Source organism: Fundulus heteroclitus, chromosome 11, assembly GCF_011125445.2.
Source record: "Fundulus heteroclitus isolate FHET01 chromosome 11, MU-UCD_Fhet_4.1, whole genome shotgun sequence".
Taxonomy (NCBI): domain Eukaryota; kingdom Metazoa; phylum Chordata; class Actinopteri; order Cyprinodontiformes; family Fundulidae; genus Fundulus; species Fundulus heteroclitus.
In genome coordinates, this window is record NC_046371.1 from 6,048,341 (window position 1) to 6,074,435 (window position 26,095).

Genomic DNA, 26,095 nt, shown 5'->3' on the forward strand with positions numbered 1-26,095 from the left:
CCTCACACAGTCCAGTGGATGCTGACGTTTTCCTGCCACACGGCGCGTTAAAACAATCAGGAAGGCAAAGCTGATTACATAAAAGCCCCGCCCACGCTGCGTCTACGCTTCCTGAGCTTAAGTGACGAACAAATACAGGGAGAATAATGACAAAACAAACACACATATAATAAAAAAACTGAAGAGGAAACAAAAAAAGAAAGCAAACCATAAACTGTTGTGAGACGAAATCTTGTTGCCGTGGGAACGTGGATGACCGATAACAAACGCTGGCGGGCGGCTCCGTTCTCTGAGCTCGACAGGTATTACCTGAGCTGAAACAGGCATAACGAGCTGATGATTAACCCCTCCACGGAGAGCTGCTTGATCTCATCTGTTGGCTCTTTTGTTTTATTTCTTTTTGCCTCTCTTTGCTCCCTTTTCAGGCCTTCGGCTGGAGATTTTTCATCACAAGGAAGTCACGACATGGAATATCACGCAGGATCAGGTGGAGCGTAAAAACAAAAGTAGTCAAGTATCAATCTCAATACATTCGCTGTATTCTCAAAAAAAAATAAAAAAAATAAAAACACGCACAGACACGGACATATGCACAAGTATGTACACAGGCAGGACATGATATCTCGTTGAAAGTTCATACCTCAGAGAGCTTGGAAGACAAAAAAAATTTCAATTTTCCAAGATAATCAAGAGTTTGGAGTCTATTCTTGAAACCTGAAAGTGATGTTTAGTGGAGACCGATCTATAAAGTGATTAACCTATACGCTAAAAATCAGTTCACCTCAGATACTCAATGATAGGTCCTTTGGTACACCTACAGGTGTTCTTTGGAGTGTCTGTGTTTTTAGGGTAATGTTTCACAACCCACCGGCTGAGGTACCAGAGCCCAAAGAGGGAGCCGTTATGCACGCATGCCGCTCTCTACATGCGCTTGACTGTTTTTGGTTTTGATCCATGAGCAGGTGGGTGCTAGTTCTGGTGGCGCTTCATGTGCAGAGCCAGGTGGTCCGAGCGCGAGAAGCAGCGGCTGCAGGCCACGCACTTGAAGGGTTTGGCCCCGGTGTGCTTGCGGTAGTGCCGGGTGAGCTCGTCTGATCGGGCGAAGCGCCAGTCGCAGTTCTCCCACGTGCAGCGGTACGGTTTCTCACCTGGAAGGTAAAAGAGGAGAGCGTAGGGGGGGGTCATTAGTGCGCCTCAAAGTCACAGACAAGAACAGTTAAGAGCCCAAAGGGAATGCACAAATTTTGGATGCAGTTTTTTTTTGCACCTGCAGGGATAAATGCACTAAAGTTCATGCATTGATACTGTGTTGCAGGCAGTAACTGGAGCACCCAACAATCAGCCCAAACACTGAGTGAACTAGCATGGTCAGAGTTCTTTAATACGGATGGAGGCAGCACAGTAAACACAAGGGAATGCCATCTAAAGCATCTATGAGGCATCTTCAGTGTCTGCTCACCTCCAGTTTATCCTTTGATTCACTGTCGGATGCTACGGCAACTGCCTGATGACGCAATCGCTCAATTCCCGATGGCTTAGGACCCCTACCAAAAATCTCATAAATACCCACCACTGGTTATCATGTCTAGCAAATTATGTCCAAATTGGACTATTCCCGTTCCAAGCTCTGTCAATCACAGCAACAGATTCAACCTTTTATGTTCAAATAGAGGTTAAAAAAACAACAACATCTCAGGTGTTTGCTAATAAAACTACATGATTAGAACAAGATGCGACTGAATTTCAGCTTTCAGCAACATACACCATGACTTCTTATGTCTTCACAGAAGGAAAACGAGGTGCATTCCCCACCAGCATAACGTAAACGCCTGAAATAAGACGACTACTCCACCCGTTGAACCGCAGTCGCATTGAGAGAAAATGAAACCCAACGTTAAGTTTTCCTTTCTTAAAACTGAACGTGTGTTATTGCTTAACCCTGGCTTAAGCACTCCTTTATTTACCTTTGTTCACACATACATTAGCCATCAACAGACACAGTATGTGTTCATGTAAGTATTTGAATAAGTGAAGCAATAAAAACCTTTAGGAGAAAACCACAAGATTTTGGGGCTTTTGGGAAACGTAGTCTAGAGACCTAACGTTAAAATGCTTCATCCCAAAACAAAAAGACAAAAACTGCTTTGAGTTGAGTTTGGGATAAACTGCGTCACAGTTTAAACCATCTACATGTTAATTTAAGGCTGTTGACGGATTCACCTGTAACACCTTCCATCTAAATGGCTGACAGTTTGTCATTTTAGCCAAACTCAACCTTTCTCTCATTTGCCTCCAGAAAGCATCTGGCTAGTTGTCCTCCCGCCCAAGAAAGAAAAAAAAAATAATAATAATTTTGATATACATGTAGGATCTTAATCCTGTTGAAAGACACAAGTCTGTCCAAATTTAAACCACCTGACCGTTATGGTCACCCTCGAATGAAAGGAAATTGGTTAAGGTTGCTGAGGAACGACGCAGGTATCACCAAGGCTCAGGAACCTTTGTTCACTGAAAACTTTGGGAACACCTTTTGAAAAATCTAAAATTTGAAGCTAAAACTCTAAATCCTTTCAGGAGAAAGGTTGCATCTAAGCTGAGCAAAAAACTGTTTGGCCACAATAACAAGAAGCACGTTTAGAGGACTCAGGTTTTAAATTTAAGAATGCTGTAATAACTGATAAGCATGGTGGTGGCAGCATCATGCTGGGGGGTTGGTGCATTGCACAAAGTAGGTGGAATAATTATTTAACTTCACCTTAATTTACCAGCTGGATGGATGAAGCTTACTCAGAACTGGGTAATCCACAATGATAGTAGACCACAATCACATCCAAGTTGGTTTTAGCAACAAAAAAAGCAGGCTAACATTAAGCCTTAACCCCAAACCTGTGTAAAATTTACAGACGATAGAGTATGGATGGTCAAATTTCAAATTTCTTCACGTTTGTCAGCCACTAAAGCTGTTTCTTATTGTCACAGGTACTGTACATTTTTTTTGTAGCGTGTAGAACAAAGAAAATTTAAAACAATATTTGTCTGACTGTTACACAACCTCATTATGCCTTTAATGTTTATTCTACCAAACAAGACACGTCCCACTGGTTTTGCAATGAAAAGGGCGATATGGGTAGGAAGGTATGATAACAAAGAACTTATGAAATGCGTTCAAAGCGGAGTGGAAAAACGAGCCGAGTAAATCCAACTCGACAGTTATCCCACCCCACCCAAACGCTGACATTTCTCTGCTGTGCTGCAACGTGCCGTGTCGCTAATTATCAGCGAAGCGAAGAAAAAAAAAAATAGCTGGTATGCACACGATGGAGAGCAGAAAAAAAATCTGAGGTGGAAATTAATGTCTGGGAATCAATGGCAGACGTAAATAAACCAACCACAGGAGTCTAATAAACTCAGATCTCTTAAACTAGGGTTTGGCTTTCCTCAACCCAAGGTCAATACTTTAAATGTGTAAAAAAAAAGGGCTTTATCTATATTTAAACCTATGAAGTGAAGTCTCTAAGTTACTCTGTTGAAAAAACGTAAACAGAGTTGACTCTGTTTTGTGTGTTGGGTCATTAAGTGCTCATTATTAGCTTTGACCCTGTTGGCTCTGATTAGATATCCTCCACTACAGACCATCAGTCACTGAGTGACAGCCATTATGGGTCCAAAGAGCAAACAGTGGGTGGCAAAGAAAACAAAGGTAAGTCTTGTAGAGTGGGGTTTGGCGCAATCACAAAACGTTTTACCAATAATGTTCGTCGTTTTCCAAAAAAAGTCCCCTAAAATGTAGCGCCTAAACTCTCAAAGTGGACCCAAGTCTCTCTTTGTCGATGACATCCTGATTCCTGGTGCGTGTGCGGCGTAGGAAGTACAAATATCTGCGTATGAAAAGCCCAGGCCCCTCAATGCCACAGGTGTGTTTGGCTTTGCTCTGTCGCTGCGCTGCCGAGGTCAGAAAGCGCAGTCGGCTCTCTAAGACTATTATCCCCGAGAGCCGGTGAAATACAACACAAACGAGCGCAGAGCAAACACACTTGACTGCTATATGTTCCTCGACAAGCCGCCAATGGGACGGGTTAAAAGCCGTCCGTCTGCACCTGCTTTCATTTGTCTTCAATCCCAAGAGAAACACGGAGTTTCTCGCGGATTAGCAACACAATTTATACGACATTTGAAAGTTAAAAACCAGTATTAAGATTAAAAATAGAAGAGAAATCGGCTGGTATTTCCTCTTCTGGAGATAAAGGGCAGCAGCTCTGAAAAGCCTTTACAGACGTAGATAAATGAAAGCCAGCAGCTGTTTGATCAGGTGGCCGAGCAGAAAACGGTCAAAAACGACAGTATTACCCGTCTCGCTCTCTCAGGTAATGAGTTCACGAACTTTGACCACATCATAAGCCGTGATGTATGAACGCGCAGTCTCACCCACGCAATCACGACAAAACACACAGCAGAAACGTACGGCGAAAGCGCATCAATCACTCTGAACAAAGAGCGGCTTTTATACAGCGTGCCGTGGGCCTTACGTGGAAGACACATATTTACTCTCCGAGGGACTTCAAGTATTTCCCACGTCTTGAAAGTGCAGCACGTGGAATGAACACCGAAGTTTTATCCCTTTTTATTTCTGCTGAAGTAAGATCCTGCTTCTCTTTCTTTTTAAATCTTTTCACGCTCATCTATTTAAAACAGCATCGTTTCAGACGGAGATAAGGCACCAAAACAGGCAGTGTGACTGTCAAAGCAGGAGGACTGGCAGAATTTGAACTATGTCCCTCAGACTCAGGGCATTAACACAAAAAGCTTTCATTGACAGTGATGAAAAAATGAAAAAAAAAAAAAAGGCCTAATTTTTAACCCCCGGCAAAAACAAACAACCAAAAAAACAAAGATACATGCTTGTGTTCCTTAACGCTAATGACTGTGGTTGGACATTGGGAGGGTAAGCGAGTATATGCAGCATTTAATGTTCGACTACATCTCAACGGCGCCTGTTTTATCTAAACAGGCGCTAAAAAAGGCTATTTCTGAGTGTAACGATAAAAAATAAAACAAAACATCTCTGTTGTCGTCGACCTGTAAATGGGAAAAACTGAATCTGTCTTTACGGGAAAGCATTTGCGCATGCGCAGTAGGACTTAGCGATGTTGCCTGTGTTTGTACGTTGAGTTTCAGAGAACATACTGCCCCCTAGTGGCACAGCAGGGGGAATCACAACAGTTTAGCGTTCCAGCTAGTGTCGTCTGCATGGAGATCGTAATCAACGGGAAGAAAAGTGTTAAAAGAAACTAAACACACTGCAAAAAAGGAACTAAAAGTAGGTAAAATCCTCTTGATATAAGAGTATTTTTCTTAGATTTGAGCTGGTAAATCAGACTATTTGCCAATGGAATAAGATTTTTGTACTTAAAATAAAAACAATTCATCTCTATCATCTTATTTCAAGTGCAGTTTAGCTAATTATCTTATTTTAGGGTTAGAAATTCTCATTCCATTGGCAAAAAAATTTATTTAGCTGCTCAAATCAAGGAAAAATATACAAATTTTAAGAAGATTTTACTTACTTTTAGTTCCCTTTTTGCAGTGCAACAATCCCGTTTTCAGTGGAGCGTTGTCGTGCAAAGAGGGCCTAATGTTTAGCATAAAAAAATCAATTTCTTTAACTAGATTATGAGTTTGAGGTCTTGCTTTTGTAGTTTAAAGCCCATTTCCAACATGTTAGGATTTGAAGTTGCATTTAGATTCTTTAATTAATTATTGTCAGGGACGTCATTGTTTTCGTCTACTTCAGTTTTAACAAGTTTATTCTTCCGACTAAAGAAATCTGAACATTTCTTGTAATTGCTTTCCCGGTTCAAACCCATGCATGACTATACACAGTCCGGTGTAACACAAATCAAGTGTAATCATTTATTTTTTTTTTACAACGTCTCTGCCTGGTTTTTACAGAGTCAAAGAGCAAACACTGGCAAGCTTTCCAGAACGCCCATAAACTCCGGCTTTATCAGCTCAGTTAGTGTTTGTGAAGAGGGCTGGAGGGTTGCCTAATCAGGCTGATCGCATTCTTTAGGTACTAACACACAAGTACAACTTAAAGTCAAAGTGAAGAGCTGGAGTGGCCGCTGTAGGCATGGTCAAGGTTGGCCCCTAAACCCTCCTCCTTTCTTGGATCTCTTGAGAGTGGCAGATTTCTCTGATAAAGGCGTAGATATTGATTCACTTTTGTGGAAACAGACGACTTTTACTGTTGATGGTGGACATTATTAACATTTTAACTGTTATGCATGAGTAAAACGGCCACTGGTGTAATTCTTAACTGTGATTCAGCTCTTGTTCTTATGGGACTATATTTTTAATCAATTAGTTAAGAAGCAGTGAAAGATAAAAACATTTCTTACTGCTTGAATGCAGGGTTATAACGGGTCTCTTGCTCATCTGAGGCCTTTACTATGAAGCAGGTCAACATTTCTTAGTGAGGGATCTCATTAACCGATTTGCACATATAAATACTGACATGTGGGACCAGAAAAAGTGATAAAATAATAAAAGAAAGAAGACAGTGGTGAGCAAATAGGATCCTTTTCCTCAGGTAACAGTGTTATTTCTTCAGATTTCCCGTCTTCCTATCTCAGATTAACCCAAACATTATTCTCCTAAGGCAATAAAGTTCAGCTCCTCCTCCATTACTTAGAAAGTACGAATATATGTTTTACTCTGGGTCTTTTCTGAGCGGGATAGGTATCTGATCTCTGAATCACTGCAGCTGACTCCTTTTCTGGTTATTTCTTTTTTTAGTGAAGAAAACACAAAACAGATCAGCAGATCAACATTTTGTGCATACACCAGCTTATCTTTCTGCTACTTCCCTGTGATTGGTTGTCTGCTGCAAGCATTACTTGTTTTGCATAAAAGAGCCCAAACATCATGGCATAATCTTCCATGTTGTGGGTCAATCCTAAGTGTGATACTGACTCTGGAATACGGTACAACTTTCTTAAAATTTGCGTTTTTGTCCTTGATTTTGAGCAGGTAAATAAGATTTTTTGCCAATGGAATAAGAGTTCTGCACTTAAAATAGGAACAACTCATCTCCATTATATTATTTCAAGTGCAGGATGTCTAATTATTTTATTTTAGGGGTCAAAATACTATTATTATATTACTTACCTGCTCAAATCTAGGACAAAAACACAAATTTTAAGAACATTTTACTTCTTTTTAGATCCGTTTTTGCAGTGTGATAACGCTGTGTTTCATCTTTAACATCCCTACATGAAGGTTTCTGAACTTACAGAGAGGATCTAACAAAAGCAATCAAGAAGATTTACACTGAAATCTTGCATTGCTGGCAAACTAAAAAAACGTCATGTGAATAACTGTAGATACTAATGATCCCTTATCTACTTTTACAAGACCATAATACCTAAACACAAAAGATAATCAGATTATTTCCTCGTCAGACTGGTACCCTGCAGGTGATGCAACCTGGCTTGTTTGTAAAAGTTGGAAGTAGTAGTTAGAAAAACAGAAAAGCTATGTTGTAAATGTCACATAATAACCTTTACATTCCAGTTAAGCCAAGCAGAGTAAAGCTGATCTTATCAGCAAGTTGACTGATCTTTGTGTACGCAACATAAACAGGGATGGAAAACCCACAGAGAAAAATAAGCGTGGAGGCATTGTGGGGATAGAAAGTAAAACTGATTACAATGGATGGAGCAGAATCAGGCTGGAAATACATGAGGTTCAAGTATAATGTTGAAAATCCAACAAAGCAGACGTGATCTAAAAGATAAAGATTGAGCTTTAATCGAACAACATATGGAAACATGTGTATTTTAGGGCAGGAAGCTTAGATGTACATTAGTATAAATCAAGAATTCAGTGAGACATGGGAAGCCAAATGTAAATGGTTCTTTGAGAAGCACATGTTAAAAGTTTATAAAAAAAACACAGGGGACCAAATATAAAGCCTTGAGGCACATCACAGTTCAGAGGATGCAGAAAAAAATAGAATCATCCTGTGAAATCCAGGGAGTTTTGTCTAAAAGCTGTTCTTTCAGTCAGACTGACTAAAATTATTTTATAACTGTACCTTGATTTAGTGGAAACTAGAATGTTGTGGCTACAGATCCAAATGCAGTAACATTCAAACTATATCTTGGTACCATTAAAAAAAGCAGTTTTAAACTTCTCCCTCTTCTAAATCATGCAGCTGCTGCAGAAAAGTGTTTCTGTCATTTAGTTCTTTATTCAGGAGCGTTAAATCTCCCCTTAAAGTCATTGGAACGTAAATAGGATTTTTACATCCTCTACATTAAAAATGTTCAAAATGGTCAGGTATTGGATGTTAAATAGTCCAAAACACAAAACTCTGAAGCACTCTCAGACCTCCTGGATGGATGAAGATAGCTTTACATATTTTTTATTAAAGTCTAGAAAATACAAACAAATTATGATGAAAGTGGATGTTTTTACAGTTTGCATGGTGTGGGTAACTATTGCTGAGGAGGCTGCAGGTAAAAAAGGTGCATTATCAGGATGTTTTTCTATTTTTTGACTGAAAATGTTAAATTATAATGCGGTTTGCAGAGAATTCTCCAGACTCCTGTTATTATCTATACAGTGGTAATTTCTTCCCTCGTTTACTATTCTCATTACATATTTTAAAGTCTGTTTGCACTGTGCATCCTGCTGCATCCTGCTGCTTTAACAGCCAAACATCCCCAATCACATCCATAAAGTCTCATCTGCTCCGTGTCTGTTTGCTCGTCCAGTCGCTGCGGGTTCAAGCCTCGGCGCTGAAGGAGCCGCGCAGCTTTTTAATCGCATGAGTAAATCTGTAAAACACGGGTTGAGTCCGGGCCGCTGGGAATCGGCAGGTATCGCCTTACAAGGAAAAACGTTGGAACCAGCCTGCCCCCCCCCCCCCCCCCCCCGCTGCAAAGCCCCCCCTTTTACCTTCCTACTTCTGCTAATGCTGAAAAGGAACTGAGAAGCAGGAGGAACTGGTTTGGTCTTCGGTTTAATCGCGTGTCTTCCCTCTTTTTTTTATCCACCTTTCTTCATTTGACTCTCCTCCCTCCCGTCTTTGTCCTCCCTCTCTTGGGAAGAGTAGCGGACAAGTATGGGCCCGTACAAATGGGCCGAGGACAAAAAACACTAAAGAAAATGAAAATTGCCCGCATGTCATTTTCCTTTTAATTGTTCTCCGTCTCTATTATCGTTTCAGGGTGTATCGAAACTGGCCCAATGACAAATATGCAACATATGAATAAATAAGCTTAAAGCGGCTCAATCAGATGGATAATAGCTTAGGTGTAATCAAGAGGGTGTTTGCTGGTTTGAAATTAGAAATGAGACAGTTGGGACAGGAAGGAGGAACTATAACGAACTCCACCAAAAAAAGCAACCCTTTGGGCTAAGCTTCCTCAGGAAAAAAAAAAAAAAAAACCTCACAATGCACGCTTCACGTTGACGCAAAGGACACAGAACGCAAAAAAATTAAAAAAATTGTTCAGTCTCAAAACTTTGGCAAGGAGCGTATCTTCTGGTTGTTTTGCAGCTTTGAGAGATATGTTGTGACTGCTAAAACCAGAAAATCCAGTGACCTGCCGCTTCTGAGCCAATAAGCCCGTCTTAAACAGGATTCATTTCTTGATATTATTTCCAAGCAGCAAGAGGTTCTTGTATCTTTTAAAGCGGTCTGGATCAGCCCCCCCCCACCTACTGTCTTTTTGTTGGTGCTACCATCTTAAAATTCATAAATCACAGCATGTCTCTCTATCGTCTAGTAAAACTTCCCTTTCACCAGTGCAAATCACCCAGACGCTCGTCTCCGACCGTCCGCCATATCGGCGCTTTCTTCTTAGCCTTCATAAAGCGCTACATCTTGCATCTTTATCCTTCCCTGCCACTGCAAACCAAAAGCGCCGTAGTGCTGAATCTTGGATGCATCCTCGTTTTGAACCTATTAGTGTCGCCTACCACACACCTCACCACCGTCTCGCTGTCCTTGTGCCTGACAATGACTACGTATCGTGGCATTTGCACCGTCTACAGCAGGGAGCCGGTATCAAAATTGACTTTGGGAGCTTTTTTTTTACAGTTTTCTCCACATTTCTCATGTCCTAAATCCAAATTTTCAGAGTTTTCAGTCAGTTCTTTAAGAAGACTTTAAGAATAAATACAAAGAACATCACAAATTTAGCATGTTTTTGGTGTCAGACTTTACGCAATAAAACCCGCTAAAGGGATAGAAGGAAAAACAGACTGAGGTTAGGAAGTAGGGCTGGACGATATAGAACAAAAAAAGCATATCGAGAAAAGATAAATCATATTGTTAAATATCAATAATTACCAACAAATTCAAAACGTATATTTTAAGTGCAGCCCTGGTCATTTTATGGTGTTGCTTAATGACCTGTTTGTAGATAAAGATCAATAACTGAATTCAAATTCAACCCTTTATGCAACCAACTTTTTACCAAAACTGCAAGTTTTTAAAAAAAGAAAAAAGAACTCTGAACTCTTCGAAGGGGGCGGAGCTTCCTGGGTCTCCATTTGTGATTGGTTGGGAGGATTTAATGACTGTAATATTAACCTACACGGATAGAATGCAAAAGGAAGGAAAACTGTTATTCTATTGAACTTTTTATTGACCCTTTTTCTATCATCGATACGTCTATCTATTTTTATTGAATTATCGTCCAGTCCTACTAGGAAGGAGGCCGGATGGATGGAAAGATAAAGAGAGAAGGGAAAGAGAAAGCTTTGAAGAAAACACTGTGAACAGGTAGAAAGGAAGGAACATAGGGAAGAGACACAGAGATGATGAAGAAGAAGGGAAAGACAGGGTAGAACGGAAAAAAATGGAAGGAAAGAAGAGTTTCCAGTTTATGAATAAACAAATCCAATGTTCCTCTAAAAACGGTCGGGTACGGGACAGGAAATGATCTGCTTGATGAACCGAAGGCAAACAAGTGCATCCATTTCCTGCCGTATCATAGTCAAATCCTGCTCACCTGTGTGTGTCCTCTGGTGTGCCTTTAGATGGGAACTCTTTGTGTAAACTTTGGTGCAACCTGTGAAGAAATTAAGGAGACAATTATGAGCAAGGCGAGGAGCAGAAACAGGCTCACAGTCACAGTCGGTCCTCCGACAGCCAGCCAGAAGACAAACATCTCGTTCTCTGCAGCAGAATTACAACATCCCTTCAGATAAAACAGAATAAGATCCCTTTCCGATGCAGGTGCAACTTGCTAGAGGGTTTTTTAGTGATTACATATATTTGTTATAACACATTGTGACCAGAGGCTGTAAGACTTCAAGAGATTTTTCCTAGTAAACTAAAAGCCTGCAGCAGAATTTCACAAAAATCAAAAAAGATAAAAACCTGTTCAAGAGGTTAAACAAGGTGCTCATACTAAAAAACACAAACATATTGTTCCATAAGCTCTCTAAAAAAGGAATGTGTGCGTCTTCACTAAGAGCAGCAAATTATGCAGTTTATGACCGTTGCATTTTTTCTTTGTTAGTTAAAAGATGCCTGTGCGTCATACATTCTGCACAGAAACGTAGCTTATCGAGTTAAAATGACCACCAATCTGCTGGCGGCGCTATTAATAGCCTGCCGGCGATGGGAAAAATCGCTCCTGAATGGTCTTGCGTGTTTGAGCGCTTTTGCTTTTGGATTTGTTTATACAACAGTGACTTTGACTGCAAATTAGACAAACTCGTCGGAGTGGTTTGTTCTGAAACCTGCTGTTGTCAACCATTTGTTTATCAAACTGTTAAATCTGGCTGCATGCAGGACGCTGACGGCAGAACTGCATGCGTGCAGCCGGCGCTGGAAAACGCTGGTGTGGACAGAACGAGGCGGCGGGTCAGCGCAGCTGCAGGATCTGTGACAAATACGCTAATTCTGCCTGAGGTTTCACGCCGGAAAGTTCTGGCCCGGCTTGGTAGGGACTCTTTTGGGATAAATTACAGCATCAGCGCAGCACGGCATGGGGGAATAAGCCCGTGGCTCTGCTGAGGTGTTGAAGGAGCTCAGGTTGCTTTAATAATGCCCTTCAGCTTGTCTATGTCGTTTGTTCTGGTGTCTCTCATCCTCTTCTTAATGTCCACATATTCTCTAAAGGGTTCATGAGCAACAGTCCAGTATTTTTCTCCTTTTCCCAGGTAAGACGCTTCTGAAGCCTCTGATTACGGCTTAATCCTCAGAAAAGGACATTTATTTCTGTGCATGGTGGCTCTTGAACCCTTGACTCCAGCTGCAGTTCATACAACTTTACAATCAGGGTGCAGTTATCCCATCTGCCTGTGCACATTTTTTCCTTCCACTAAACTTTCTATTCACATACCTGGAAGTGAAAAATGGCTGTTTTAAGTTTACCCTTATTGTGCAGGGTGTCTGCTGATTGTTAAGTAATCATCCACTATTACCATCTAACATAGAAAGTACTCCTGGATCAATGTGAGCTTCTGTGCTTTCTGTGTCTCTGCTCTGTCTTCTCTAAGCCCCAGTGGGTGGAGGCAGATGAGCGTTCACACTGAGCCTGGTTCTGGTTCTGGTGGAGGTTCTCCTCCCTGTTAAAGGGGAGTTTTCCTCTCCACTGTCGCTTCATGCATGCTCAGTATGAGGGATTGCTGCAAAGCCATCAACAATGCAGACGACTGTCCACTGTGGCTCTACGCTCTTTCAGGAGGAGTGAATGCTGCTTGGAGAGACTTGATGCAACCTGCTGGGTTTCCTTAGAGAGGAAACTTTCTCACCAACCTGGAGGATCTGATGGAGTCTGACTTTGGAAAGAGCCTTGAGATGACATGTGTCATGAATCGGCGCTATATAAGTAAAATGCAATTGAATTAATCTGTTTTCTCGTTAATTGTGGAGCCGATCACGTCATTTTTTGACATTTCTGTTTAAAAAAACTAATGTTTTTCAATCAGTCTGATGTAATATTTAACGTTTCTGAACAGAGATAAACGCTTGGCATTCTTACGTTGTGTGTAATAAGGGTTTATAATGCAGCTGCTCTACAGAGAGGCACACTTCCTGCCACACACACGGACGGCCCACCTGGATAGTCACAGAAGTGGATTCTCCTCTTCTCCAGCTCCGGATTGTTCCGCCGGTTGTATTTGGGGCCCGTCAGGACGCCCTGGCCGTGTGTCATTAGAAGTGCGTGGGCGGAGAGTCCCGTCACCTTCATCCCTTCCAGGCGCTGCTGGTACGGAGGCGGGGGCTGCGTCCCCAGGCTGAGCAGCTCCGGCTGGCCGTCCGGGCTGCCCGGCTGGGAGTTTGGGGGCGAGGGCGGCAGGCTGTGGGGCGCTGTGGGCTGGGATGAGATGTTTGCGGAGGCCTGGTAGTAGCCGTGGTGGTGGTGGTGCTGCTGCTGCTGTAGCTGGTGCTCCGCGTGCATCATGTAGCTGCCGTTGCTCGTGGGCAAAGTGGCGGTGCCGAGGTTCAGCATGGTTCTGCCGCCGGCGGAGCCCTGCGCCGCCGTGCCGGCGTGGGACATGGTGAGGTCTGAGCTGGTGATGGGCATGTGATAGACCTGCGGCTGGGGCGGCGGGGGTCCAATCTGCAGCTCCGTGTCTAAATGAGCCTGCTGCTGCTGCTGCTGCTGCTGCTGCTGCTGGGCCGCCGCCGAGACGCTGACGCCTGCGCCGGAGCTCAGGTCCGGCTTGATGAAAACATTGTTGACCACGGGCGGCACGCTGAAGACCGAGGTGAAGTCCGGCAGAGCCTGGGTGGCGGCTGCTGGGATGGAGCAGGGCACCTCCAGGCCCGGTTCCGTTTTGATCTGCTGCGGCGTCAGGGTTTTGGGGTTACTGGGCCTGTAGAGGCCGGTGCGGAGGTGGGTGGTGTTGGGAAGGATGAGGTTGATGTTGAGGCTGTATGGGGCCGTAGGCTTGTCCTCCGAGAAGTACTCGTCCACCACGGACGCGCTGTCTCGTCTGTACTTCTTGTCGGTGTCGGTGGAGGCGGTCAGGAGGGGGCTGTTGACCAGGGGAAGGTACTTGTCCAGGTCCAGCTGAATCTAGAACGGAAATAACAGACGGTGAGTTGCAGGGAGTGACCTTGTGAGGATGCATTGCTTTTAACGGCTTTGTTACGGTAAGGGTTGGAAGATGAAGAGCATCTGCAGCAGCTCTGAAACATTTAGACTTCCACAGAGTCCAGATTATATATATATAAAAAAAAGTATCATAAAAAGGTTTTAGAGACCTTCTTCATCACCAACTGTCACTTTGCTTCCTGTTTCCCTTCTGACTTTTCCCTTTCCCTCTGGGATTAGGCCCCGGGCTTTACACTTATTAATGAACGAGCCGTTCTGTAAGAAATGCATCAGTTAAGAGACTTTGCAAAGCATTTCCCCGTGCATGATTGATGTGCTTCCTTAGAAAAAAATAAATAAAAAAAATCCCAGGGAGGCAGGAGGGGACTTGTTTTAAGTTTCAGTTTCTTTTAAGATTAAAAGATGAAGATGCCGTCATACGACGAGTGCCAAAAAAGATTATCGGACGCTTTATACGATAATTCCAGAAAAGTTGAGGATGATTCCTGTTACCTCACGTTAAACCAATCGCGTCAGACGCCTTGCTTTATTACGCGCACCCCACCAACATTTCCACACGTTGTCACGTTACCAACACAGATTTCAGTATATTTTGTTGGGACGTTATGGGATAGGTTAACACAAGGCTGTAAACAATTCGGAAAAATGAAGAAACAATAAAACAGTCTGTGAAACGACATTTAAGTCTAACACAATTAGATTTAGCTGAGGGACTTTGAGTAGGCCGTCCCAACACATGAATATTTGATCTGAACCCATGGTAGGTCTGGCTCTGCATCACTGGTTGTATCTGGATGCAGTTCTCTTCTTCATCAGACCAAAGCACCTCTTTTTTTTTTTTTTTTTACACATTGGCTGTGTCTTCTCCACGACTTTTACCAAACTGCACGCAGAGCTTCTTGCGGTTTTTACTCAAATGTTTAATAAAAACGGGCAACAACTCTTGTCCAGTCAACAGATTCTCCACCTGAGCTGTGAATCTCTGCAGCTCCTCTGGAGTTACTTTATCTTGGACCTCCTGGCTGCTGCTGCTGCAGTTTTTGTCAAACTAATATCGATAATTAGGGATCTTCGGTAATTGGTTGCGCTGGAATTTATTTACACTTTTAATCATACATTTAAACCTCACAATTATGCACCTCACTGTGTTGGTCTATTACAATAACTTATGCTGAGGTTTGGGGTTGTAATGAGACAAAATAGGGTAAAGCTAAAGGGGCGTGAACACTTTTGCAAAGCACCGTGTCTGTCCACCTTAACTTTCTTACGCTTGAGCCTCTGTGGTAAAACAGGGAGACATATTTCCAAGCAGCAGGACTGGACAAGCTCGGCGCGGAGTAAAACAAACGGCAGGTATTTCCTCGTGTTTGACTGGGGGCCATTATCTGATCGTCAATCCTAATTTACTGGTGTTTCATTCAGAGTCCGTGAAGCAGGCAGTGCACAAGGCGTTGAGCACAGACCACACACACTTAAAATACGCACGGACCCTGAGAGGTCCTCGCTGCTCGCACACATCCACCTGCACCCTCCATGGGCGTGGCCGGTGGGTTGATGCATGAAGGAGACAAAAAAAAAAAAAAAAAAAAAAAAGAAAAAGCCCTCAGACGAACCAAAACAAAGGCTGAAGGCACGAGAAAGACACAGCAAAACCTAAAAACCGTGGGGTAAAAATAACCCTGCCAGACGAACCTGATCCACATGGAGACGCTCCTCCACGCGGAGAGGAGGACGACTGGGATCGGCGTGGAAAAAAACACTGCAGCAGAGAACTAATATCAGAGATCTTAAATAAGCAGGAAAACAATGCGTGGGAGTGCAGCTAATCTGGCTGGGACATCGGCATGAACCGAAATAGGTGACAGGAACGTATTGACCCGAAATGTGCAGATCAGGACATTAAACCACAAACTAACCGTCAGTTAAACACTTAATTATCTCACGTATTTGAGTTCCGCAAACCTTGACTGATCAGTGGGAAAGTCAACTTGATGATGTTTGCAGCAGAGCCATTAGGAACAAAGTGAGCAGAGGGAGGCCAACATGGTCGACACGCACAAACGCGATCATCCCCCTGCTGATAACCCACAGTTACGTTTTCCTCCATCCCAGCCCAGAGAGCCACTCCGTCTGAAACGGTCGTGTTTGCTTTGCCTCTTCACGGCGGGCTTTTTTTAAGAGAGGCTGAAGGAAATCAGATAAAAGCGAATCGATCACCGCTCTAAGATATCCAAAATATTTATATTTAATCTAACCTGAGGAGTTTAAAGCCACACAGACACGTCATAAAAATCGACTGAGATGGAAGTTTGCTGCACCGGAGCATAGAGAAAATATATTTACAGGTAGAAAACATTTTATTTTTCTATCAGAAAGGAGGAAAAAAAAATTAAGACAGCTGTGAATCTTCCTCATAATGGACACGGCAGCAACCATCCCACAAAGACGGTTGGTGTAATACGCAGAGAGGCTGCAAAACAACAACAAAAAACCTTCAGGCCTCCGTTCACATGTTAAATATTAAAGTTGGTCACAGGACAGTTTGGAAAAAAGTGATCAAGTACGGCTTGTTTGGAAAGATCGCCTATGGTTCTCTCTAAAACAATATGCTTTGATTTTTAGTAATATTTTTCGACGTTGTATCTGAATAAAGTAAAAGGGTCCAAAGGGAATATACAAGACAAGAGTAAATATCTGTGGCCTTATTCTGGAGTCAAATGTGAGGAAAACCATCCTGAGAGCTGAAGCTTGGCCCAAACACCACAACAGCCACAAAATGGAACGAAAAAGAAAGCTTTCAACGTATTGCAGTGGCCTAGTCAAAGTTTGGACATGAACCTCACTTGGAATGCTGGCGTGGTAAAAATAAGCGAGCCTTGCGGAAATGAATGTGTGCAAACCTCAATATGAGATGTGCTTGCTTTTTCAAATGCAGTTTTTTCCATTTTTCTTTTTATTTATCTGTCCTAAATAGAGAAATCCACTCGTCTTATTGCACGTTTTGCATGCTGCTGTTTTTGTGTTTTCTTGTTTGTACATCCATCTGCACATGAATCCTGCAGTATTTGTCCTGCAGGGCCAGGTCAGACGTTGCAGGCGAACTCGCCGATCAGTGAGAAGACAGACTTCTGTATTTTCTGAGTGGAAGAATAAAGTAAAAAACAGAAAAAGAGAACCAGGTTGTGTGTTCTCGGCCCTTGGTCTTGGACCTTTACTTGAAGACGGTTGTGATCAGTTTTTCTGGTCTGCAACATCAGGCCATGCTGTTCGGTTTCGTTCCTCTCGACTAGCTGGACTACAGTTCAAAACGTCTCTCTATTGTTTCATGTGGTAAACATGGAGGATATTTTTGGGCGGCGAGTCGGTTAATAATTAGAGAAATGTACGACAGCCGCGCTATGAATCTTTCAGCCTGATAACAGCCTCTTATCAGCTGCTTTATGGGATGGAGTGGGAGTTTCCACACTTCCGCCCACCTTTACCTCCATCCTTAAAGACGTTTTGCAGACTTTAGCTCCAAGTGCTGCAGAAAGACCCTCCCTTACGTTTAGATTTATATTTTTACAGAGAGAACTCTGGCTCCTGCAGTCATAATTAATGGTTTCCCCATAGGCTTTCAGCTAAATGTATGAAAACCAGGCTACAGAAGAGACGTTTTGGCCTGGTTTCAGTTAGTTTATTATATTTATACGGCTGGTGAATGAAGCTAATATTGTTGGAAAACTTTCTGACCATCAAAGAAAATAGTCTTCATGGGAAAAAAATTAAATAATCTGCAAACTGCTAAATAAATGTCTGCATCCGCACACTGCTTCTGCTTTACAGCTTTTAGGAATGCAACAGGTTATTCACCTTTGGATCTCCATAAAAATTGAAAAAAAAAAAATAGAAATATTTGCACTGGGGCCAGCGGCAGAAATTGTGTCGGGGTCATTGGAGCTTAAAACCAAACCTTTGAGACCGCGTTGCAGCTTTATGGCCTCAGATAGCAAAGAGAAAATAGGAGAAATCTGTTCAGCTTCCTAAGAAAGTGACCAACAAAGGTGGGCCGTCCCCTGCTCATGTTGTCAAAGGTTTTATGGGGAAGCAGTAAAACATTTGCACAAAGGATTTCGTAGATCTTACGGCATGAGAAAAAAAAAAAAACAAGCCCAAGCAGATTTAACAGGGACTCAAAGCTTGTGAAATAGTTTTTTTTTTCAGTGTTGTTCCAAAAAGCTATGTGTGAATAACTTGTTTGCCTTATTGAGGATCCTTCAACATACCCCCACCTCATCGGCCTTCTTGGCCTGGCACAATTTCTCCAAACAGCTAGAGGATGCAGCCAAGTGCTACATAGATGTGACCGTGTTAGCACAGTGGCATCTATGTAGCATGGATCTATGGATCAGAGTCACGTCAGTGTGCACATCCAATGAACCGCCCTTATTTCATGAAAGGTATGATCATTGCTTAAATTCCTCTATCACTCCTTCATCGTTCGTTAGGATCTCACCCTGCAACGGTTTTATCATCATAGTGGTGTCTTAACCTAATCTGAAGGGTTATTTATATGCATAGTACTGATTAAGGGTTTTTAAAACCATAACAGATTGCTCTACAAAACAAGATTTTACTCAGTCAACCAATTAAACTTTACTGCTACAATAGCTAATGCCAGAAAGGATTTGTTTCAGCGCTAATTGCTTTAATTATCTTTCTCATACCTAAATCTTACTATGTGTTCCTGTTATCTTTTTCATTTGTTCTCTGTTGATGTTACATTTTCAAAGAATGAATATACACTTGTGATATTTCCACCCTTAATAATATTTTTCCTTTCATTGTATTTTTAGTCCCTTATTATTTTCTACCTTAACTTGTTTTTCTTTTAACTACGTTTTATTATTTGCTTCCATGACATCAGTTCTTTTTAAAATTTAATATTTATTAATTTTTTTCTTTTATCAGCTTCTTACTCTTACCTACTTATCTTTATTTAACGTTTTGATTGTATTATTTGCCACATTAACTCTACAGTATAGCTATAATTTCTTACTCACTGGGAATATTCTAGCGACCTGCTTGTGTCCAACTGCTTCGATTGTTTTATTCTGTCTCTTTGATCTTTGTTCTAAATTGTCCTGCAATTATAATAAACTTTCCTTTTGACATGGGCCGCCTTAGGTTTGAGGAAACTGAAAGAGTCCATTATCTAATTACAAGTTTTGCAACAGTGGAGACTTTCCAGCCTCGCCGCAAAAAATGATTTCACCGCTTGTTCAAAGCTCTTAAAAGCCCTTTAGACTGTTTTTTCTTCACGAGTGGGAGGCAAACGGATCAGAGCCGCTGCAGTAGGTGAGTGTGAAGAGCAAAGCCAATGGAAAGCAGGAGGATATGACTGTTTGCAGGCAGAGAGAGACGTGGCCGGGCAGGACGGACACAGATTACTGAACCCAAAATGAATCACACAATTAAAACATGGAGGAGGAACAGACAGTGCAATGGGAATGGAGACACGGTATATTCCTAAAGAGTTGCTTGCAAATGAAGATTAAATACTGTCTAAACATGTCTGCAGTATGGTTGAGATGATGTTTGTGGTACCAACAGCAGCAGGAAAGATCTCATATTTAAGCATTAAAAGGAAAGGGAGAAAGAAAATCTTCCTAGATGACAGAAAGAACACTAATGTTTCCTCGGACACGCCTCCACCTCCCCCCACTGCCCGAACACGCAGAGACACTCGCTTGTATTCAAATCACCTGCATGTGTTGTCCTGAAAGTCAAATCATTAGTCAAACCACAGCCGCGCTAAACCTCGGCTGCACAGAGGACGCCTGTTGGCACCAAGTCGCCCAGAAAACAGGGCAGCCTGATAAACGTGTAAACGGAGGACGGGCCTCCAGCGGAAGAGAAGACCAAAAAGAAACTTCCGCTACAAATCAAGGGTAATAAAATACAAAAAAAAAAAAAACTGGAGGCATATCTTATGTATTGATCTTGAGGAATCAGTAGGCGTGACTGGCAGCATGTTCTTGATCTGTGCGCCATGAAGTTACTCTGTAACTTATCCTGACGTCTACGCTCAGTCTCACCGGAAGCCCACAGATGATACAATGACACAAGAATCTGGGTATAGATTTTATAACCTTCACCTGTTTTCAATAACCTTTCTAAGGAGAATTAACTGACTTGACCATACGCAGCTTCTAAAGAAAATGGATAATAATCATCCATTTAGTTGAATGTAAACACTGCATCGGTATAGCTAGGTGTAATTTGGATGTGACTTATTACTCAGAGTTCTTTCTCCAACATGTAGATCAAAACATAAATTAAATATTTGCAGCCTATGTTCTGAGAGGATCAGAATATTAGGCGTTTTAGAATAAAGGGAACAAGCAGATATTAAAGTGCATTTAAAGACTGTAAGAGAATTTTTTTTTACTAGCTTTTTCATATAATTGTTTTATACTAATATAATATACATTTTTGTGTAATGGTGGATGTGAACTACTTTTTTCAATAAAAAAATAAGCAAACTGGTTGGACAACGTTTCCAGTGTAGGGTGCGGATAAATTAATACTAAGAAAAAGTGATTCCTTATGTAGTTTAGGAGGATATTTCTATTTGAATAACAATATAAGAGCAATGCTAACCAACAGACACCACAATGATAATCGGAATTTACATTTGCATTTGTTTGGATTTCTGAGTTTCAAATCCGAAAAGAAAAAAAAAAATCCGCTGGAAGATCAGGGAAGTCTGAGTTCTGACTTGTGAGAAGGGAGGTTTCTCACCACCTCAAAATCCAAAATGGCTGCTCCCTATATAAATGATTGAATAATTGTGAATGATTACTTACAGTTTAAAATAAAGTAGGTCACGATCAATAGCAATTTCAAACTTTGGTAATAGATACCTTGCTAGTGTGTTTGGATGCCTCAAATACAGAAAAATCTATTGTTGTTAGCTTGTGTTTCTAATAGCAGCTAGCTTGATCACTGAGTGGAACAACAGAAAAATCCTGCAGGTTTTCAGATGTGCAACTAACTAAACTGTTTTTTTTAATCCTGCTTTTCTAACTTCCTGTACAAGATAGCTGTGCTGCATTGCTAATGTTTTCTTGGTCATAAACAGGAGCTCTCTGATCTCTCTGTAGCAGCTAGCTCTGTTTCAGAGCTAACGCTAGCTTCAACATGAGCAGCCATAACAGAAAAGATTTTAGCTGTGTACATTTTCCAATTAAATCCATCTCTATATAAACGTGGTACAACAATATCCCTAATTTTGAAGCAATGACTCATGGGAATTTTAAAGAGCTACTTTTTTTTAAGTTCCTGTAGAAGCTAACAGTTTACATTGCAACCGCTAGCTTGTACATCAACAGAAGTAGGTGAAAAAGAAAATTGGTTTTCAGAAAAGTGATGCACCTGATTGCATTTTTGAAAGCTGCTTATAAGAAATATTGCAATTACTGTTTGTGTAACTTTATGTTAAGGGACCACATCTGCTAATGTCCTGGTGTATCAAATGACAAACAATAATAAGAGCAAATACAGAAGCCTTCACCAGCCCTCTACTACACATTTCTAACATGTGCTACTTCTTACTCAGGGTGTATTTTATGTAAGATATAAAATATGTTTTAGGATTAAATTTGACTTGGCTTTTTTCCACTTTGACTAATTTATTAATCAAAAATAAATATTATATATAGGTTATATTAATCAGAGTAAAAAGAAATCACATTTTCAAGCTTTAGCCAGTGGATTTATTATATGGTGACCAAACGTGGACTTTTCCAGGGACCAGGTAATCCAAAACGTCTGGTCACCCTAATTTATTACCAATCTGAGTAAACCTTTACAGAACCGGTGTTGCAGAACATTTCTCTAAACCCACTGACAGAAATTTTCAAAGGGTGCTTCTGGGGAAAATTACTCACAATGCCCCAAGGGTAAGAAAGTACAAAAGGAAGCTATGCAAATAACTGAACATTGCAGGTTGTTATTCTTTAGTTTCTGCCTTCTTCTAATGACTCAAAACGTTTAACAGAAACTTCATCTGGAGCTTTGAGTAAGGGCTTTGTTTTTATACTGTTAGGCCTACAATTAAAACATAAAGCTACAACACCATATTGTAAGACTAGTAGAAGCTATAACCTTGAGAAACTTTGTTATCACATTTCTGTTTGCCTTTTAGTCATTGTAGGGCATATAAATATTGGACTTTGAGGTCTCTTTTTCCAGATTTATTCAATTAGTTCAGTGATTTAACTGCAAAAATACATATATTTAGTGATATTGCTGAATTTGCCATCCAACTTCTGGGTTTATATCCAACAAACTACCTCTCGAGTTAGAAATCCTCCAACTGAATCCAGAATTGCTCACAGCGGTGTGACGGTTTAAAGAACAGTTGGACTTTTACATGACTTGTTTTAATCTAAACTGGAATTCTGTTTGCTGTTGTATTTCTTTTCAAGTGACTTGAAATGTCGACGATTTACAAGAACAATTTACACGCGGTGCAAAGATTGCGACCAGTTTCCTAATCAGGGTCACAAGTCGCAGCGAACCTTGAATTGTTATTTTCCAGCTTTTTTTTTTTTTTTTTTTATAGAAGTATGCATGTGAATCTAAGGGCATTCTGATGTAGAGGCTGATGACAAGCTGGTGACTAATGTCGGACACTAATTAGCCATAGCTAAATATTTGCTTCGGTAATTGAGGGAGGCCACACAAAGAAAGGAGTTGGGTTTCCTTTGGATCATGCCAATGATTTCCCCTGTGACAACGCATGCCACAAAGTCACACTGACCAGCACAAAATGCAAGCAGCTGTGGATTATGACCACTTTTTCCTGAGATATCTCACGTTTGAGGCTTCGGCACATAAAAATTAAAATATTTAAAAGGATTAAATGATATCTGTTAATACTATTTGTACAAAAAGACAAGGAAGAACATCTATGACCTGATTTTTTTTTTTTTTTAAGAATAAGGAAGACAGCATCCTGGCAGCTAATCAAAGAGCTGTTAGTGACAGGAATGCGGCTCATGAGGGGCTCATCATGGCTGTGACTTTCTCATGAGGTCGGCGCGTCTCGTGCTCTCTCTCTGGCCTCGGGGAGGAGATGCGGGCCCTGCTCAGACAGGTTCAGCAACATACGGCTGTCACGACAACGCCGACTTAAATGCTCTTTAAAAACACCAACACAATTACACAAAGACCTGTCTGAGAGCAGGAGAAAAAAAGGGTTGAAAAACAAGACAAAAGGAGGGATATCATTTTTTTTTTCAACCTCTCCCCTAACCTTCTGTTAAACCGTTTGAGTCAAAAATAAGCACAAAACGATTAAAATGAAGGCACTTCTTGTTTCTTCTACTCTTACAGAAAGCGACCAGCTTGAGCAGCAGACCGGGCGAACCTCCAGCGAATAAAGAGCACACAAGGTAAACCTCCTCAAAGCAGCCGCCTGCAAAAAAAATTTGCCTGAGGGGTTACAATTTCACTTAGCCAGACTTCTGAGTACTTGACGTAATGTTTTTGCATAAAACCAAGCGTTGCAGGTTCCAACGATGACAAACAGGCAAAGACTGACATGCATCCAAGCTATTTCACCTCCAGCGCAACTCCGGAGTGACCCCGAAATAACAAAAAAAAGAAGACAATATGTGACAACCTGCTTTAAAAACGTCGACAACCCGTTGAACCCTTCAAGTCTAAATCGGGTATTATGATGCTGGAGTCTATGATTAACAGGAAAAAAATAATGCATCTGGTCGCTAAGGTTGGGCTATTCAGCTGCAGAAGATCCAATAAAAGCCACAACGAGATACCTGAAGACAATATTTCCCAGTCAGTAACCGTTTTGGATCATGTGTTGAAGTGGTTAGGGTGATGGGCTGCAGAGAAGAAAAGCAGGAAACGTTCTGTTGTTCTTTATAAACAGCTACAGCCTTCAGCTTCTCACGGTCTCTGTTTACAGAAACATTCAGGTCGCCCTGTCAATGATACTTAGGACCTGGATGTGTTGCATGCCAGTAAAAAAAAAAAAAAGAACTCAAGAATTACACACCCTCAGAAGCTAAAATGCACCAAGTGGATCGGATCTTAAAGGTGTTAAGAGCCAACCACTGGTCGTGCACCGCTGGGACTTGGGACCCGTTGCTTTTAGGCTTAGGTGTCCGGATTCGCCACCTGTTTACCAAATATCGGGGCAGGTGACCAAACTGGGCAGCACAACAAAAGGGGTTCCGGTTTCAGTGTGCGCCGTCTTGCGATCACGCAGGGCCTTTGTAAAGCCATGTAACTTTAATGTAGCTGCATGTTTCTGCTGTCAACGACCGTCCGTGTGTACGGCAGGAGGCCAAAAGGGCTTCAGGGACCACGCAGCGATGGATCGTGAGCCATAAAGCCGAGAGCCACTTCCTGAAACGTTCAGTCACACTGCGAGCATTGAGATCGATTTACAGGGGGGGAAATTATTGAGGCCGACAGTGAAAGAATAGTTGCACTTTCTCAAGCTCGGCCTGCTCACATGGATGATGGGATTCTTCAGGCTGGGCTGGAGGAAACATGCAGCAAGGTGTGCATGCAGCTTCTCCCTGGACACGCTTTGTGTGGCGTTCACAGCACATTTAGGGTCAGAGAACATCATGATGCTTATAAAAAACACAGACCACTGTTTTAGATGTTTATCTGCATGAATCCCTATTTACTGGTTGGAATAAACGCAAGGATTGCAAACGCCTGTTGTGCAGAAATTAAAATTAACATTGCAACAAAAAACAATTCACCTGGCTCCACCACTGTAATTTTCATCTGATTTGTGTTGCCAAGTGCCTCAAGCTCAGGTTTATTAGCGCGTTTCTACCCAGTCAGGACTCAGTTTAGGACTTTAACCTGCATTCCCGACTTTACAGGTGAGCAGCTTCTATCTGCTGCCAGATAAACAAAGGTAATTAAGCAGGAGTTGAAGCCGAGGCTGCTTTATAACGCAACGGAGGCAGAACCTGCAACCACAGATTGTTTAGCAGGGCCCGGGAACATTGGTGGAGGGAGTGAAAAAAAAAAAAAAAAAAAAAACCCAGACAGGCCAGCGGGTCGGCAGAGATTCTCACCGGGGGCTTGATGTCCTCAAAGACGGACGTGTCTTCAGCGCCGTCCGCTCCCGACATCCTCACGGGCTTCAGCTGCGTGAAAACCGCCCTTTCCTCTGTCATGTGCGGCGGATTCATGGCCAGTCCTACTCCCGCTGCCATAAAAAGAAAATGTTTTAACTTGTTCTTGTTAACGAACTGGGTCTTTTTGTAGGCGCACAGGCCTTTTGTGATTGCTGGCTTTAACGGCTGAAGCGTAATCCACAGTCCTCCAGGCAGTTGTGAGGTCTCAGGTAGACTACCTGAGCTCAAGAATAGACCTGGAGGGCATGACTGACAGAGGGTTCAGCCAATCAGAGTGGGGCTGGCTTTACGGAAGAGGGCGGGGCTCACCTGGTGAACTGCAAAGAGGAGGAGGAGGAGGAGGAAGGGGGGGAAGGGGTGTTTGGATGGTAAAGACTGTCTCCCAAACATCTCTGCGATTAGAAAGTTTCCAAATTAATATGTTGATAGCGGATTTCTACCCTAAATTGTGACAAAAATATATCAACGAGTCTATCAGGCATACACATAAAACAAAGGCAGTGAAATATTGCAGCTCGATGAAATTTGAACTGCTAAAACAGAACATTTGAATAAGCAGCAGCACTAACAAAACTGGCCTCGATCTGGCTGCCAGTTTCCATAAAAGAAACATTCAACAGATTAGAACACGCGTTCCGATGAGACTAATTTGTTCATTTTGAAAATAGCAACTTTCAAACAGTTATAGAAGATACTTTTCATTAAGCCCAAATTTCTTCTTCATTTATTTTCGATCCGATGTAAAATAATGATCTTAAATTTAGTGTTTTTTCATGACCTGTACTGTATAATGAACAGAAAAAGGCTTGTAAACATCATTCTCTGTATAACTGA

The 26,095-nt window shown here is 41.8% G+C and overlaps 1 protein-coding gene across 1 annotated transcript; it reads right to left on the minus strand.

Annotated features, from left to right (window-relative positions):
- Positions 1 to 381: 381 nt before the first annotated feature.
- Positions 382 to 25,472, minus strand: klf5l (Kruppel-like factor 5 like). Its single transcript, XM_012868894.3, has 4 exons — positions 25,199 to 25,472; positions 13,085 to 14,048; positions 11,025 to 11,084; positions 382 to 1,148 (listed from the first exon to the last, which is right to left on the minus strand). Exons 1-4 carry the CDS (start codon positions 25,337 to 25,339, stop codon positions 970 to 972), a joined length of 1,344 nt encoding a protein of 447 aa, XP_012724348.2. The 5' UTR covers positions 25,340 to 25,472; the 3' UTR covers positions 382 to 969.
- Between the last annotated feature and the right edge of the window lie 623 nt (positions 25,473 to 26,095).